This window comes from Ranitomeya variabilis, chromosome 7 (assembly GCF_051348905.1).
Source record: "Ranitomeya variabilis isolate aRanVar5 chromosome 7, aRanVar5.hap1, whole genome shotgun sequence".
NCBI lineage: Eukaryota > Metazoa > Chordata > Amphibia > Anura > Dendrobatidae > Ranitomeya > Ranitomeya variabilis.
The window spans coordinates 113,175,905-113,194,625 of NC_135238.1; the positions used below are offsets into that span (position 1 = coordinate 113,175,905).

Sequence of the window (18,721 nt, forward strand, 5' to 3'; positions counted from 1 at the left end):
GAGCCAGGCAAGGAATGTGTTTGATTTGGGAAAGGGCTATGGCAGCCATGAAATTCCTTCCGTTATCACTCACTACCTTGCCTGCCTCAAGATGTACAGTGCCCAGCCATGACTGAGTTTCTTTCTGCAAGAACTCGGACAGAACTTCCGCATTGTGTCTGTTGTCGCTCAAACACTTCATTGCCAATACAGCCTGCTGACGCTTGCCACTAGCTGTCCCATAATGGCACACCTGGTGTGCAACAGTGGCAGCTGCGGATGGAGTGGATGTGCGACTGCGGTCTGTGGACGAGCTCTCGCTTCTGCAGGAGGAGGAGGAAGAGGAGGGGGGGGGGCAAACGCCTACAGTCAACTCTTTCCTTGACCGTGGGCTAGGCAGAACTGTCCCAATATTGCTGTCCCCTGTGGACCCTGCATCCACCACATTCACCCAGTGTGCCGTGATGGACACGTAACGTCCCTGGCCATGCCTACTGGTCAATGCATCTGTTGTCAGGGGCACCTTTGTAGTCACAGACTGCCTGAGTGCATGGACGATGCGGTCTTTAACATGCTGTTGGAGGGCTGGGATGGCTTTTCTAGAAAAGAAGTGTCGACTGGGTAGCTCGTAGCGTGGTACAGCGTAGTCCATCAGCGCTTTGAAAGCTTCGCTTTCAACTAACCGGTAGGGCATCATCTCTAATGAGATTAGTCTAGCAATGTGGGCGTTCAAACCCTGTGTACGCGGATGCGAGGATGAGTACTTCCTTTTCCTAACAAGAGTCTCATGTAGGGTGAGCTGGACTGGAGAGCTGGAGATCGTGGAACTAGCGGTGGTGCCAGTGGACATGGGTGACTGAGAGAGGGTTGGAGATGGTATTCTTGCCGGTGCCCTACATGCAGTGTTTCCTACTGCAAACCTGGTGATTCCCTGACTGCTTTGGCCTGGCATCGAAAGCTGCACAGATACTGCAGGTGGTGTGGGAAATGGTGGGTTTACAGTGAGGGAAGGGATGTAGCGTTGCTGACTAGCTTCATTGGCCGAGGGTGCTGCAACCTTTAGGGACGTTTGGTAGTTAGTCCAGGCTTGCAAATGCATGGTGGATAAATGTCTATGCATGCAACTTGTATTTAGACTTTTAAGATTCTGACCTCTGCTTAAGGTAGTTGAACATTTTTGACAGATGACTTTGCGCTGATCATTTGGATGTTGTTTAAAAAAATGCCAGACTGCACTCTTTCTACTATCGGATACCTTTTCAGGCATTGCAGACTGAGCTTCTTTAACCGGATGGCCACGCTGTCCTCCAACTGGTTTTGGTTTTGCCAAGCGTTTTTGGCCAGATACGGGCCCGGCAGATGGAACCTGTTGTGATGTTGATGCCTGCTGTGGCTCCTCCTCCTCTGCTTCAGAACTACTGCCGCCTGCACCCTGTTCCCCCAATGGCTGCCAATCGGGGTCAACAACTGGGTCATCTATGACCTCCTCTTCTATGTCGTGTGCAACTTCGTCTGTGTCACTGTGTAAGCCGGTGGTATAGCGTTCGTGACGGGGCACCATAGTCTCCGCTGGGTTTGATTCTGCCTCAGTACACTGCGAGGGCAATGTTCTGGTCTGAGTCAAAGGAACAGCATAGTAATCTGGCTGTGCATCTGTGCACTCCATGTCCGATTCAACTTCTAATGGGCATGGCCTGTTAACTGTTTCACTGTCTAACCCAGGAACAGTATGTGTAAAGAGCTCCATGGAGTAACCTGTTGTGTCGACTGACGCATCCTTCACTGTTGTTCTGGGTGAAGGACACAAGGAAGCGACTTGTTTCTGACCGGGAGCATCCACTGACGATGCACTGCTCTGACATTTGGCACTTTCCGAGGAGGAGGCGAAAGAGCTAGAGGCAGAGTAAGCAATGAAAGCCAATACTTGTTCCTCCTGCTCTGGCTTCAAAAGTGGTTTTCCTACTCCCAGAAAAGAGAGCGTTCGAGGCCTTGTGTAGCCAGACGACGAACCTGGCTCAACAACTCGAAACTTAGGTGCTGTACTGCTTTCACCACGGCTACCTGATGCTCCACCACCACTACCATCATTACCAGCTGACAATGACCGCCCACGGCCACGACCTCTTCCACTAGACTTCCTCATTGTTTGCAAAACGTAACCAAAGTAACGGTATTTGTTACTGTAAAACAACTTATAAGGTGAACTCAAACTTCTGTAGGATTTATATATACCTTTATAGGTGCCTGACACTGAAAGGAAAATCAGGCCCAATGTTACACACTAAGTTTTCTGTGCCCCAATAATTTGAGACAGATGGCACACACAGGACCGGCACTCAAGCAGAAATGCCAATCTTAATCTCCCACTATTTTTTTTTTTCAGGGAGAATTTAAAAAAAATGGCCCAGTATTACACACTGGTTTTCGGTGGCACACAATGAGAGACAGGTGCCACACACAGCACTGGCACAGAGGCAGACTTGCCAATCTTTATCTCCCACTAATATTTTTTTTTTTTACAGGGAGAATTTACAAAAAAAAAAAAAATGGCCCAGTATTACACACTGGTTTTTGGTGGCACACAATGAGAGACAGACGCCACACACAGCACTGGCACAGAGGCAGACTTGCCAATCTTTATCTCCCACTATTAATTTTTTTTTACAGGGAGAATTTACCCCCCCAAAAAAATGGCCCAATATTACACACTGGTTTTCGGTGGCACACAATGAGAGACAGATGCCACACACAGGACTGGCACAGAGGCAGACTTGCCAATCTTTATCTCCCACTATTATTTTTTTTTTTTACAGGGAGAATTTACCCCCCCAAAAAAATGGCCCAGTATTACACACTAGTTTTCGGTGGCACACAAGGAGAGACAGATGCCACACACAGGACTGGCACAGAGGCAGACTTGCCAATCTTTATCTCCCACTATTAATTTTTTTTTTTACAGGGAGAATTTACAAAAAAAAAAAAATGGCCCAGTATTACACACTGGTTTTCGGTGGCACACAATGAGAGACAGACGCCACACACAGCACTGGCACAGAGGCAGACTTGCCAATCTTTATCTCCCACTATTATTTTTTTTTTTACAGGGAGAATTTACCCCCCCAAAAAAATGGCCCAATATTACACACTGGTTTTCGGTGGCACACAATGAGAGACAGATGCCACACACAGGACTGGCACAGAGGCAGACTTGCCAATCTTTATCTCCCACTATTATTTTTTTTTTTACAGGGAGAATTTACCAAAAAAAAAAAATGGCCCAGTATTACACACTGGTTTTCGGTGGCACACAATGAGAGACAGATGCCACACACAGCACTGGCACAGAGGCAGACTTGCCAATCTTTATCTCCCACTATTATTTTTTTTTTTACAGGGAGAATTTACCAAAAAAAAATAAATGGTCCAGTATTACACACTGGTTTTCGGTGGCACACAATGATAGACAGATGCCACACACAGCACTGGCACAGAGGCAGATTTGCCAATCTTTATCTCCCTGCAGTAATCTCAGAAAAGTATGGCAGGCAGCTATAAAAAGGACTGCTGCACACAAAAGTGTGGACAAACAAACAAGATAGCTGTGCAGAAAGGAAGGAACAACAGGATTTGTGCTTTGAAAAAAGCAGTTGGTTTGCACAGCGGCGTACACACACAGCAACGCAGCTATCAGGGAGCCTTCTAGGGCAGCCCAATGAGCTACAGCGCTGAGGAAAAAAAAATGTAGCTTCCACTGTCCCTGCAAACAAAAGGTGGTGTTGGACAGTGGAAATCGTTACAGCACAAGCGGTTTGGGGGTGAATATACCCTGCCTAACGCTCTCCCTGTTTCTGACGAAGCGGCACCTCTCCCTACGCTCAGATCAGCAGCAGTAAGATGGCGGTCGGCGGGAACGCCCCTTTATAGCCCCTGTGACACGGCAGAAAGCAAGCCAATCACTGCAATGCCCTTCTCTAAGATGGTGGGGACTGAGATCTATGTCATCACGCTGCCCACACTCTGCGTCCACCTTCATTGGCTGAGAAATGGCGCTTTTAGCGTCATTGAAACGCGACTTTGGCGCGAAAGTCGCGTACCGCATGGCCGACCCCACACAGGGATCGGGTCGGGTTTCATGAGACGCCGACTTTACCAAAAGTCGGCGACTTATGAAAATGAACGATCCGTTTCGCTCAACCCTAGCAGTAAGTGTTCAGGTCTGGAATCCAGCTTATTAATGCAGAGCTGATGGTGTTTCCCTCCACCCCAACGCATGTTTCGTGTATTATTCTTTAGATGAAAAGATGGTAACAAATTGCAAGCTTTCGAGACTACTCAGGTCTCTTCATCAGGCATACATATTCTACATATTTTTCTTTCCACTGGCTAACACGGTACCAAGATACAGTTAAGTCCATATATATTTGGACAGAGACATTTTTCTAATTTTGGTTATAGACATTACCACAATGAATTTTAAACAAAACAATTCAGATGCAGTTGAAGTTCATACTTTCAGCTTTCATTTGAGGGTATCCACATTAAAATTGGATGAAGGGTTTAGGAGTTTCAGCTCCTTAAAATGTGCCACCCTGTTTTTAAAGGGACCAATAGTAATTAGACAGATTAAATAATTTAAGAAAAAAATGTTCATTTCTAGTACCCTTTGTTGGCAATGACTGCCTGAAGTCTTGAACTCATGAACATCACCAGACGCTGTGTTTCCTCCTTTTTCATGCTCTGCCAGGCCTTCACTTCACTACAAATATATATGGACTTAACTGTATATATCTTTCCTGTTTTTGGTTATTTGTTTTGCCCAATATACAAGACATTACCATGGAAAGGATGATCCTTAACATATTTCCCAGGAAAATCCATTTTGTTTTTGTATGTTTTATTGTGAGTCTGTAAAAGTAGCATAAGACATTGTTCAACATTGTTCAAAGGAGTGACCTGTGAGTCAGAAATGCTACCAGGGGTCTTCCCCATGATGTTTCCATGTTATTTGAGCACTGTTCCCATGGATTTCTGCAATTTCTAGTCCCTCTGCAGACCACCCTGGGGAGCCACCGGAAAAATGCTTGAGTTTCTCATAGATTTACATTGGGCTTGTTGCTCGGGTCGAGCCTCCCTTTGGTTTAAATATATAATTTAATAGTTCTGCTCCTTCTGTTCTGTAAGCTATGCCTTGAAGTGATAGCTACCTTTTAAACAGTGTCTAAGTGACCGAAACAGATTAGTGGTGGCAGTGAGTAGTCTGGGGTTGCCAGAGTTTGTTGTGATCGTACAGGTGTGTGTACACATATTCCATGCGTTGGATCCAGAGGTGTATATGCCATACGTTCATGGTTAATTTTTTGACAGCCGGCCTATTGGTGCTAACTGGCTACGGCCTTCTCCGTTGGTCGTCGGCCAATCGCATAATTGTTTGGACGATAAGGGGCAGCAGGGAGCTGTTGACTCCAAAGATCACAGCGGGTGGTACCCGTGACCTTCCCAGCCTGTGATATCAGGGATTTGTAGGATTCAGAAAGTCCTAACAAATATCCGTATCCCTGACACCACTCATGACCAAATGACAACACCAGAAGAGTGTTACCTGGGCCAAGGAGAGAAAAAACAGGACTGTTGCTTAGTGGTCCAAGGTGTTGTTTTCAAATGAAAGTAAATTTTCCATTTCCTTTGGAAATCAAGGTCCCAGAGTCTGGAGGAAGCGTGGAGAGGCCACAATCCAAGCTGCTTGAGGTGTAGTGTGAAGTTTCCACAATAAGTTATTGTATGGGAGCCATGTCATCTGCTGGTGTAGGTCCACTGTGCTTTATCAAACGCAGTCAGCGCAGCCGTGTACCAGAAAACTTTAGAGCACTTAATGCTTCCCTCTGCCGACAAGCTTTTTGGAGATGTAATTCTCCAGCAGGTCTTGGCACCTGTCCACACTGCCAAAAGTTCCAATATCTGGTTTAATAACAACAGTATCCCTGTGCTTAATTGGTCAGCAAACTCGCCTGACTCTATGGGGTATTGTCAAGAGGAAGATGAGAGACACCAGACCCAACAATGCAGACGAGCTGAAGGCTGCTATAAAAGCATCCTGGGTTTCAATAACGCCTCAGCAGTGCCACAGACTGATCGCCTCCATGTTATGCCGCATTAATGCAGTAATTGATGCAAAAGGAGCCCTAACCAAGTATTGAGTGTACTTACTGAACATACATTTCAGTAGACCAACGTTTCGGATTTTAAAATCATTTTTAAGCTGGTGTTTTAAAGTATTCTAATTTGCTGAGATAATGACTTTTGAGTTTTCATTGACTGTAAGCCATAACAACATCAACAGAAATAAACACTTGAAATAGATCATTATGTTTGTAATAACTCTATATAATTGGATTTTCAGTTTTTGAATTTAACAACTGAATAAATTAACTTTTTGATGATATTCTAATTTTTTGAGAAGCACCTGTAGATACCTCCATGAAGGAAAGAAAATGGACTTAATTTGAACTCCATTTGTCTTGTTTGTACTAAATGGCTCAGTGACATGTCTGAATCCTATTTTTCAAGAACTCAAATGGAAATTTTGAAAGGTTTACTGTGACCCCTTGCGGGCAGGGTCCTCTCTTCCTCTGTACTTGTGTGTGCCTTGTATTGCTCATGTTTATTGCATTTGTCTATGTATGCCCCTTTTTCACTTGTAAAGATCCATGGAATAAATTGCACTATAAAAATAAATACATAATAATAAAAATAATAATGATTACTGTAACAAGTGAGAATCTTGCCCAAGGTTACATTACAACATGAAGAATCTTCTCAGCCACTCAAGTACCCTGAGAGCAATCACCTCCAAAGACTACAGGTTATCTAGGCATTGCTGGCTCTATATGAGCTTTATGTCTCTCTAGGACCACATAGATACAGGTCAGTTACTGTGATTCATTGGTCTGCACAGTCCCCAGAACTCAACTGCATTGGGCATCTTGGATAACTGTCATAAAGCAGCTATATCTCCTCTCCCCCATACTTGTGCACACTTGGCTTAGCTGAGACTGCAAGAGTCCTGAAGGAAGCTGCTTTCAGACACCTCTGTTTGGCACCTTATCTAGAACAAAAAATTACATGCTGATCATTCTTTCCTTGGACATTATCTGTTGGGGGATTGTTGGGAGTCCCCCAAATACATCACAAGATACCATAGAAACAAATCAGATTTGGCTGCCTTTTCTCTAATGTATGTGGGGGCATTTTAGGCTGGAATTAGAGATATGTCTGTGCCAACATCTACCTCGTAAGAGCTAATGTAAGTGCGTTAATATGATGAAGCATTACTGTTACAGAGCCATGAAGTGTATTAGGTAACAACAATCAGCAACAGCCAGTGAGTCATGATTACATTAACAGTTTATTTTTTTACAATGGAAAGCCTGCTCAACAATGTCTTAGGGTAGACATAACAAACTTAAGAACATAACAATGGCATATTTTATATGGTCCTAGTGCCATGACTGAGACATAACAGTAAAGAGTTTATACAATTTATTTTTTTACTATGGACTTAAAAACCAACAAGCAGGTAGTTAGCAACAATCTGCCTGTTCTAACCATTGTTGGCTCAGAGTGGTCATTGACAACAATTCAGCTGATCAATGTCAACAGAGCAGTTAGGGTATGTGCACACGTCAGGATTTCTTGCAGAAATTTCCTGACGAAAACCGGAAATTTTCTGCAAGAAATCCGCATTTTTTTTGCATTGTTTTTAGCATTTTTGCAAGCGAAATTAGCTTGCAGAATGCTAAAGTTTTCCAAGCGATCTGTAGCATCGCTTGGAAAACTGACTGACAGGTTGGTCACACTTGTCAAACATAGTGTTTGACAAGTGTGACCAACTTTTTACTATAGATGCTGCCTATGCAGCATCAATAGTAAAAGATAGAATGTTTAAAAAAAAAAAATAAAAAAAAAATGGTTATACTCACCTGCAGACAGCCGATCTCCTCAGCGGCGTCCGTTCCTATAGATGTTGTGTGTGTGCAGGACCTTCGATGACGTTGCGGTCACGTGAGCGGTCACATGAGCGGTCACGCGACCAATCACAAGACTGCGACGTCATCGCAGGTCCTTCACACATACCATCTATAGGAACGGAAGCGGCACGTGCACCAGAGAGGCGGGAAGACTCCGGGGGCCATCAGAGGGTGAGTATATCACTATTTTTTATTTTAATTCTTTTTTTTTTTACCAATTATATGGTGCCCAGTCCATGGAGGAAAGTCTCCTCTCCTCCACCCTGGGTACCAACTGCACATGATCTGCTTACTTCCCGCATGGTGGGCACAGCCACATGCGGAAAGTAAGCAAATCAATGCATTCCTAGTTGTGCGGAATCCCCGCAATTCCGCAAATTTAATGAACATGTTGCTTTTTTTTCCGCAATGCGATTTTTTCGCGGAAAAAAATGCAACATTTGCACAGTAAATGCGGAATACACTGTAAATAATAGGAGGCATATGTAAGCCTTTTTTTTGCGTTTTTTTTGCGTTTTTATTATGTTTTTATAGCGAAAAAACACGAAACAAAATGCGAAAAATACTGAACGTGTGCACATGGCCTTACTCGTCTCCCGAGTTGCTCTGTCAACAGGGCATAACTGCCAACATCATATGCTGACAGCTGGCTCACAGCAGTTAGGGAAGCCGGCGGTCAATCAGTATGACATACAACAGGAACAGAATAGCCAGTCTCAGGAGCACAAAAGGAGAACACAGACACCAGTTAGGGTAAAACCACAACGTGTTTCAATGGCGTACGCCGTCTTCTTCAGGTAGATAGGTAATATCCACCTGAAGAAGACGGCGTACGCCGTTGAAACGCATTGTGGTTTTACCCTAACTGGTGTCTGTCTTCTCCTTTTGCGCTCCTGAGACCGGCTATTCTGTTCCTGTTGTAAGTTTTTCTCCCCCGTTGTGGGGTATCCGGCTGGAGCTGCGGGGACCTGCGCACTTATTTCCTCCTCTTTGGGACGTTCACTAGCGCTCCTTCTACAAACCGCCATTTGTTGTTTTACAATCAGTATGACATAGGCAGTCATGCCCCATCAACAGAACAGTACAGAAGCTGCTCTGTCCACGTGAAGTCAGTAGAAGCTGCTGAATCACCGGCAGGAGTGGTCTGTGACTGTTCTGTGCCAGCAGAGATCATCAGCGAGTACAAAAGATTTTAGTCTTGTAGTAAAAACTAAAAATAGTCTTGGGTAAACCCTTTAAAAAGGTAATCTTTTCACAGATTACCAAATAGAAGACACCAAACTTATTAAGATGAGAACATGGTAATACGTTATTTGCCACATCAAAATACCAGTCATTGAACTAGTGAAGTTTTCTATTGTATTTTACATCAACGTTTGGCATAAATTTTTCATGAATCCACAGGGGTATGATTGGCCATTGTCATTCTCATTCTGTAAAGGCATGCTATTTTTTTTTTGTTATAATAAAGTAGCAAAAGTGGGGTAAAATAAAAAATTGCATTTTTTGTTCAAATGGCTTTGCACCAACATGTGAAAATCTTCCAAGTTATGACTGTAGAAGAGACAGTATAGTGTCTATAGTGTTCTGTTCATTGTTGGCTAAACTATATTTCTTATTTATCCTGTGCATTACACATATGGGGACACATGGTTACAATACATTAAGGAATGTGTAGATGATACTAAAAATATGGAGACTTTTTTCTAAAAATAGCACCACACCAACCCGCAGGATGTGTTTGGTATTGCAGATCAACAATGCAAAATAGGACCCAAGCTGTAGATTGTTGTGGCACTTTTCCCGAAAGAGAGCTGACATGTTTTTAGAATACTGTATAGGCTTTTTAAGCTTGACTGATGAACTTTAGCCAGAGTGTAAAAGTATAATAAAGATATTTAGCCATTGTCAAGTAATCTGTATGAGTGAATCTACAACTGTGGTCACATAGAAAATTGTGGAAACCTTTACTGTTCCACCACCCCAATCACTTCATATACCAGACCTCTGCCCTTCCCTAATAACTTCCCTCTCCAACATCACTAAAGGAGAACTTACTCACCTCCTTTCCAAATCACACCTCACCACCTGTGCACTTGACTCCATCCCTTCCCACCTGCTCCCCAACATCACTAACATGTTCATTCCAGCCCTAACCCATCTCTTCAACCTATCGCTATCTTCTGGTACCTTCCCTTCTGCCTTAAAACATGCCACCATCACACCCATCCTCAACAAAGCTAACCTTGACGCTACTGCTATGCCCAGCTATCGCCCCATATCACTGCTCCCATTTGCTTCCAAACTCCTTGAGCAACATGTCCATGCTCAACTTTCCTCCCACCTCTCAATTAACTCTCTCCTTGACAACCTCCAGTCTGGCTTCCGCCCCCAACACTCCACCGAAACTGCTCTGACCAAAATTACTAATGACTTACTCACAGCCTAAGCTAATAGACAGCTCTCCATCCTCCTCCTTCTCGACCTGTCCTCTGCTTTTGACAGTCGACCACTGCCTACTGCTACAGATTCTTTCTTCACTTGGCATCAAAGGCCTTACCCTGTCCTGAATTGCTTCATACCTTTCTGACCACACATTTAGTGTTTCCCACTCCCACACTACCTCCTCATCCTGCACTCTCTCTGCTGGAGTCCCTCAAGGCTCTGTCCTAGGGCCCCTACTTTTTTCCATCTATACCCTTGGCCTAGGACAACTCATAAAGTCCCATGGCTTCCAGTACCACCTGTATACGGACGACACTCAGATCTACTTCTCTGACCCAGATGTCACCTCTCTACTGTCCAGAATCCTGGCGTATCTATCAGCCATATCATCCTTTTTCAACTCTCGCTTCCTAAAACTCAACGTAGACAAAACCAAACTCATCTTTCCCCATCTCACGTATCCCCCCTACCTGATCTATCTATTACGGTAAATGGCATCACGCTCTCTCCCGCACCTGAAATCAGCTACCTCGGGGTAACTCTCGACTCTGCCTTGTCTTTCAACCGCACGTCCAAAGTCTTGCCACCTCCTGTTGCCTCCAACTCAAAAATATTGCCAGAATCCATCCCTTCCTCAGCCCACAATCTACTAAAACTCTTGTGCATGCCCTCATCACCTCCTGCCTCGATTACTGCAACACCCTCCTCTGTAGCCTCTCCGCTAACTCTCTTGCACCACTCCAGTCTGTCCTCAACTCTGCTGCCCGGCTAATCCACCTCTCTCCTCGCTACTCCCGTTTCTCCCCTCTGCAAATCCCTCCACTGGCTCCCAATTCCCCAATGAATCCAGTTCAAACTACTAACACTGATCTACAAAGCCATCCACAACCTGTGCCCTCCCTATATCTCTGAACTAATCTCCCACTATCTTCCCTCACTTAATCTTCGATCCTCTCAAGACCTCGTACTCTCCTCCAGACTTATTCATTCCTCACACAACCGCCTCCGTGATTTCTCCCGAATATCCCCCATCCCCTGGAACTCCACGCCTCAACACGTCCGATTATACACCACCCTCGGATCCTTCAGATGGAACCTGAAAACCCATCTCTTCAAGAAAGCCTACAGCCTGCAATAACCATTCTGCCACCTGACCACCACCCGAGCTGCCGCCTCACCAACTGCCCAAGCTGCCGTGTCACCACCGCCCGAGCTGCCACATCACCACCACCAGACCTGCTGTGTCACCACCACCAGACCTGCTGTGTCACCACCGCCAGAGTTGCCGCGTCACCAACTACCAGAGCTGCCGCGTCACTACTGCCAGAGCTGCTGCATCACTGTTGTGAATTCCGTTCTCAGGCTCCTTCCTGTGGTCATGAGTGGTACTGTGTGAGTTCTGTTCTTGGGCTCCCTCTTGTGGCCTTTAGCGATACGGCTGGTCTGTAGGTGGCTCAGCTGTCTCGTTTCCTGCTATTTTGGTTCCTATTTAATTCACCTGGACCTTTACTGGTTGCCTGCTGTCGTTGTATTCAGTACTGGTTCTGATCTCTCCTGGACTTCACTTGTGACCTGTCTCCTCCTTGAGAAGCTAAGTCTTGCTAGTTCATTTGCTCATTGTTTCAGTGAAAATGTTTCTCATTATCTGATTAGTTCAGTCCAGCTTGCTTATATGTGATTTTCTCGCTTGCTGGTAGCTCTGGGGTGCGGAGTGCGCCCCTCACATCGTGAGTCGGTGTGGGGGTTCTTGTATTCTCTGCGTGGATAGTTTTTGATAGTGTTTTTTACTGACCGCACAGATCCCTTGCTATCTTCTGTCTATTTAGTATTAGCGGGCCTCATTTTGCTAAAACCTGTTTTCATTTCTATGTTTGTGCTTTCCCCTTAACTCACCGTTATTATTTGTGGGGGGCTGTCTAAACTTTTGGGGTTATTTCTCTGAGGCAAGTGAGGCTTGCTTTCTCTCTAGGGGTAGCTAGTTTCTCAGGCTGTGAAGAGGCGTCTAGGATTTTAGGTAACGCTCCTCGGCTGCCTTTAGTGTGTTTGGATAGGATCAGTGTTGCGGTCAGTATAGTTCCCACATCCCCAGAGCTTGTCCTATATTCCGTTACCTATCAGGTCAGTTTTGTGATCCTTGCCACCAGGATCCATAACACATCACCACCAATAGAGCTGCCGCTCCCCCAACCTTCTGTCTCATCCATATTATCCCGTAGAATGTAAGACCGCAAGGACAGGGTCCTCTCCCCTCTGTATCAGTCTGTCATTGTAAATTTGTTTACTGTAAGCGATATCTATAACCCTGTACGTAACCCCTTTTCTCATGTACAGCACCATGGAATTATTGGTGCTATATAAAATAATAATAATAATAATAATAATAGTAATGTGTGAGGAGAAGGAAACGTGTATTTTCGCTTTGTGACATCATAGATCTTGAGATACGTTAGATGACTTCACTCCCATCCTGTACTCATATTTCATACACATAGACCTAAACACTGATGTGAAGGAGAGAGGAGAGACAGCTTTTGGAAATATGACATTACTTTTGATTTACTTGTAACACAAACATTGGACATGAGTTATGGAAAATGGAAATGGTGTCTTAGCTAATCTGTAAGGCATTCACTTTCGGCAAACAACATCAAATTTTCAATTCCAAAGTCAAAGCTCCAAATTACAGCTAAGAAATGTCTAGTGCCTGACATCTCATGTTTTCCATTGTCCGGCTGACATGAACCAGACGATGTCTCAGACGGTGCCAGGAGGCAGCAGATGACTCTAATCCTGATGTAGTCTGAAGAAAGACTGTAAGTGTTAGGGTGTTCATGATTTACAGAATATCTGGGAGAATATTCTGACAAATGCTCTGAGTCATCGCAGCAAACCTTAAAAATAAGAACCCTCCAATGACACCATTTCCTTCTGTTTTCTACAGCTGTTGTACATTTCAGCACTTGGAGCAGTGAATTCTTATTCAGCTGGAAGGAATGACACAAGTGATGCTGACAGCACTTTACCGCAAACTGTTCTCATAGCATTCCTTGACAGGTGGGACACTTATGGTAGGGGGCTATCCATTGGGGATACAGACAGAAAAAGGCCTCTGTGCAAGAACAATATATGGGCCCTTTGCAGTCCAATAGCTCATCAAAATCCATAAGTCCATATGATTTGGAAATGGAAATGGGCCCCCTTACCGTATGGGCCCCTACATGGCTGCACATGTTGCAGCAATGCTATATCTGCCCCGTCATATATTCAACAATAGGAAACAATGCACCCTGCATTAAAAGGAGACCCCGTCCTTACTGGTCATCTCCTCTGTGGCTTGTGAATAGAGAGTAATGCATATAATTAGTAGATAGATAACTGTAGCCATTGAAGCAGTTGTCTCATACATATATCATCTGTCCATGGATGGGGTGATACATGTATGATAACTAGGACATCCAGTGATCACAAGAATGGAGGATCCAAAGTCCCCTGTGTGAACAGAGTGGTAGTGAGCATATTTCCATGGATGGGGGTCTTTGCAGGTTTACAATCTGATCTGCTTTACCATTTAGATATAGAATAGAGAAGCACAGTCTGTTGTCTGTAGGACAATGAATGTTATTAGTATGGCTTCTTCCATTATCTTTACATCTCGGCAATAATTACTGTACAGCTTGTAAAGGTATTACTTAGCCATAATGTACTGCTTTTAGCTGAAAGAAGCCAGTGAATGGAACCTGACAGCTGATTCATGCTGCCTGATTTACCAGACTGAGTCAGGCTCGGTCATTTCAGCCAGTTATGTTTTACTGTAAAATGCTGGGTCAGTTCAGAAGGAAACATACATTTAAATGCCAGCTGGGGACAAAGGCACCCTGATGACTGGCTCAGGAGGCTGGTGGTCTCTTCAGGGAGAAGCCGCTGTGGACCCACCTTTTGTAACGTGACATCCGAGCAGCATGGTCCCTGGCCAACTTGTAAATGTATGTGTGAGTCGGAAATGCTGCAGTATTTCATAAAGCAATGTGAATTTTGTGACAATCTGTGTGGTGGTTTTTATTCGCTGCAGGAAAGGGCCTCGATACCTTCACCACTTTCTTTTTTATTGCATTTCATAAAACAGACCTGTCTGAAATGCCTGAGCCTGACTAATGCCGCCCATGGTTCGGGCATCCTGAATCAGCCGTCAGGGTCACTTTACACAATCCCTCTAATAGCTAACGTAGAGAGAGTATTACGCACTATATGGGCGGGCTACATATGTGCTTTCTCCTGGGCTGGCAGTCACTTTCAGTGCCATCTTGTTTACCCTGGTAACAAGCACCATAATAGGTGCTCAATTAAGCACCCGACTATAAGACCGTTAGATGTGCACCCAGACAGCCACCTCCTTACATGTCTGCCTGCCCAAAAGAAAGTTATATGCTAAACTATTAGTTTTATAAGAATTCTCTGTTTATACAACAATAATCAACAATTAGCCAACGCACACCAACATTTGGGGTTACTGAAACATGTTTTCATTGTCGCTTCCTTAACTTACAGTATATTATAGCCATCATTAGATCATGTATATAATAATCATTGGGGGCGTTTTATACTTCTACAAAACACCAGGCATTGTGTTTGCACAATGAATTGCTACTTTGTTGCTGCTCTGAAGTTCAGTCACTGAAATCTCAAACATGTACTAAATAATACTTAACCTAAACTATTGAGGAAGGAGCGCTGCCATACATCCCCCAGATAGTAGGAGGCCTATACCTCTCATCTACTGCTTGTGTGTATAATGTGTTAATATTATGTTTATTAACTGAAAATCTTTGTACTTTTCTAGTTGTATCATTTCATTCTAGACAGCCTTTCTCTAAGATCCTTTGAATAAAAAGGGTGTGGCTGCTGTGTATAATGCTTGATGGCCACTAGATGGCAGCAGCACCACATCTCGAGCTGCTGTTTCCATGTAAAGCAATTCATGTTCTTTCCAAAAATGTCATCAGGCTGTGATCACTATAAGCTGTAATACGAATTATACAGGCGGAGGCCATGCTTTGTCTTCTAAGGTGGGGTAATAAAAAGAGATTTTGTGGAACAAATGTTTTACACCATCTTTTTTTGCAGTCAGTAATCCATGTTGCCAAGCCAAAAGGAAAAGAGTAATGTCATTACCCTGTTGTTTTCTATAGTAACATGTCATATGTGAATACTGATGAGATCATCCCACTGTACATTGCCAGGTTCAGCAGACTACAGACAAGCACAATGTTTTACTCATTCTGTTCCAGCTGTTACAACATAGGGCGAATAGTCATAGCCTGCGGCTACGTATGACTGCATGGAAACTGGGCCACTTGTAGTCATGATCCATTACTGTGCGTGCTGCTACAGCACATCGGTACCAGCCAGGCACACCATGTACAGTGAGAGGGGAGATTACTCTTATCTTGTGATGTGTCCTCTTATGGGGTGCCCAAGTAGGAGACTTCTCTCCTCCAGCACAACGTGAGCTGCTCAGAACATCAGTAAATGGTTGGGGGGTAACAGTAGACCCTTTATTTGCAGCTGCCATGTATCCTGCTTTCTGCAGGAGGTGGAAGGATTTGACACTAGCTAAATTCATTTATTTTATAGTGTGATATATTTTTTGTAATTTTCTATTTTCTCCTCTTAGAAATTCTTCACTCTTAATATCATTGATCCTATAACCTCGACTGTGTATGAAAGTAATCTATTTAGGTGTTAGACGGTCTTGATATCAGCTTGATACCCCAATCTCTTTACAATAAAAGAACGTGCTACATAAAACTGGTTGACACACGTATGACCATGAGGACACGACATTTACCATATAGACAGGGAACACCTTACAAACAGGTTGGATATTACAGTAGATAGAACAATGCCATGTTGTATTATAAACTAATATCAGATCTCATATCATTAATTCAAATTTCCTTCAATATGACAATGTGATGATAAAGCATCAGATCCTCATATTATTCTATGCTGCTTACAAGTGATAATGTGAATCTCTTCCCTTCCATATAGATACAGTAATGCCATTTATGTGTTCTACCAGCATCCGAACCATACAGGAAATATTAATAAAGTGACTTTGCTAATAAACCTCATAAAATGACATATTCCAGGGAGAATTTCCTGTAAGGTCTGGAAGCAGTTTTGAAATAATTGGGAACATGTTCCAAAATCTGGAGCAGGCATGAGTTCTGATTGTGAGACGGACACACAGATGTTGGAATCGCATGTATACATGGCTGCTCCTCGCTCAGCGCAGCAGTGTCTCAATGCTGTATTGTCTGTGCATACAGATCCGATTAGATTGCAGCTGGGGACGTATTACCGCTGCATTACAAGAAGTACAGTCCATCTGCAGAGCCACTTCTGCAACCTGTTACTGTAGAGACCCCAGGAGCTGCTTACACACTAAGGAGATAGGTATCATGCTCCTGATATGGGGGCAGTGATGCATTTATGGAATTTGCAGCTATTAATACATTTTTCTTACTTTTTTTATAGGATGTAGACAGGTCTTTTTTTGAACAGTTAAGGTTAAGAAAGAATACAAAGCTGTGACAAGTACTCACCTTCCTGCTGTTGTGCCAGAATTAGAGAAGGGCAAGTCACTGCAATGATGCAGAAGAGAGAGGATATTTGCACAAAGCTCATCATGTCTAAATGTTAGACATGAGACTCTTAGTGCAGCCTAGGGAGAAAAATACAAAAAATCTTCTAAATTAGCACCATCAATTGTTCCCCCACCCCTTTAGCGATGGGCCCGTACACAGAATTTAGCCACAGATCTTTAGTTGTACCCTTCTTAAATAGGGAAATCTTTGGCTTGCATTAAATTCCAGCCCCTTTCTGAAACTTGAGAGGTGTTGCCATCACGAAACCCCTTCAGTGCTGAGGGATCCCATATAGGGATTGCAGTGCAATGTAATGCCAAGCGAATATGCAGAGTTAACATGGAAGGACCTGTGTTTGACCTCACAGAAGAAGAAGAAAAGTGAAAGAACACATCTGGAGAAATGTACTTTGTACAAATGAGAATAGCAACAAATATCCATTATCTCCTAAATTTAGAGAGAACAGATGTTATCAAACCTATTTCTACACATTAAGCATCAATAGCACTTATATAGTAATTAGAAGATTATAGCCAGAACTGCAAATAAATGTAACTAGCAATGCGATGTGCAATATCTAATCAATAAGTGATGTAGGGTATATTAGGCCAAAGCATGACACAAGCATCCGTTTTATCATACTAAGACTTAAGGTACCATCACATTTAGAGACGCTGCAGTGATCTAGACAACGATGCCGATCGCTGCAGCGTCGCTGTGTGGTCGCTGGAGAGCTGTCACACAGACAGCTCTCCAGCGACCAAGGATGCCGAAGTCCCCGGGTAACAAGGGTAAGCAACGGGTTACTAAGCACAGGGCCGCGCTTAGTAACCCGATGTTTACCCTGGTTGCCAGTGTAAATGTAAAAAACAAACAAACACTACATACTTACATTCTGGTGTCTGCCGCGTTCCCCGGCGTTCTGCTTCCCTGCACTGTAAGCGCCGGCCGTAAAGCAGAGCGGTGTCCTCAGTACGCCGATACCCCATATGTGGAGGGGACCACTGTTTGGGCACACAGCGGGGCTCGAAGGGAAGTAGTGATGCTTTGGAATGCAGACTTTGATGGAATGGTCTGCGGGCGTCATGTTGCGTTTGCAGAGCCCCTGAATTGCCTAAACAGTAGAAACCCCCAACAAGTGACCCCATTTTAAAAATCAGACCACCCCAATGGATCTTATCTAGATGTATGGTGAGCACTTTGAACGCCCAAGTGCTTCACAGAAATTTATAACTCAGAGCCGTGAAAATAAAAAATATTTTTTTCTCCATAAAAATGATTTTTTAGCCCCCAATTTTGTTTTATTTTCCCAAGGGTAACAAGAGAAAGTGGATCCCAAAAGTTGTTGTCCAATTTGTCCTGAGTACGCTGAATCCCCAATTGACTTTTTCAACGCAAAATGGCTGGAATCAATGGTGGAGCCATGTCGCGTTTGGAGACCCCCTGATGTACCTAAATAGTGGAAACACCCAATTCTAACTCCAACTCTAACCCCAACACACCCCTAACCCTAATCCCAACCCAGCCATAATCCTAATCACAATCCTATCCCCAACACACCCCTAGCCCTAATCCCAACCCTAACCATAATCCTAATCACAACCCTAACCCCAACACACTCCTAAC

The 18,721-nt window shown here is 43.9% G+C and overlaps 1 protein-coding gene across 1 annotated transcript in view; it reads right to left on the bottom strand.

Annotated features, from left to right (window-relative positions):
- COL3A1 (collagen type III alpha 1 chain) overlaps nucleotides 1-17,264 on the bottom strand; it is a 255,502-nt gene extending 238,238 nt beyond the window's left edge. Inside the window, exon 1 of the mRNA XM_077275669.1 lies at nucleotides 17,054-17,264. Within this exon, the coding sequence (XP_077131784.1) occupies nucleotides 17,054-17,138 (85 nt within the window). The 5' untranslated portion in view covers nucleotides 17,139-17,264. The remainder of the gene's footprint in view (nucleotides 1-17,053) is intronic.
- Between the last annotated feature and the right edge of the window lie 1,457 nt (nucleotides 17,265-18,721).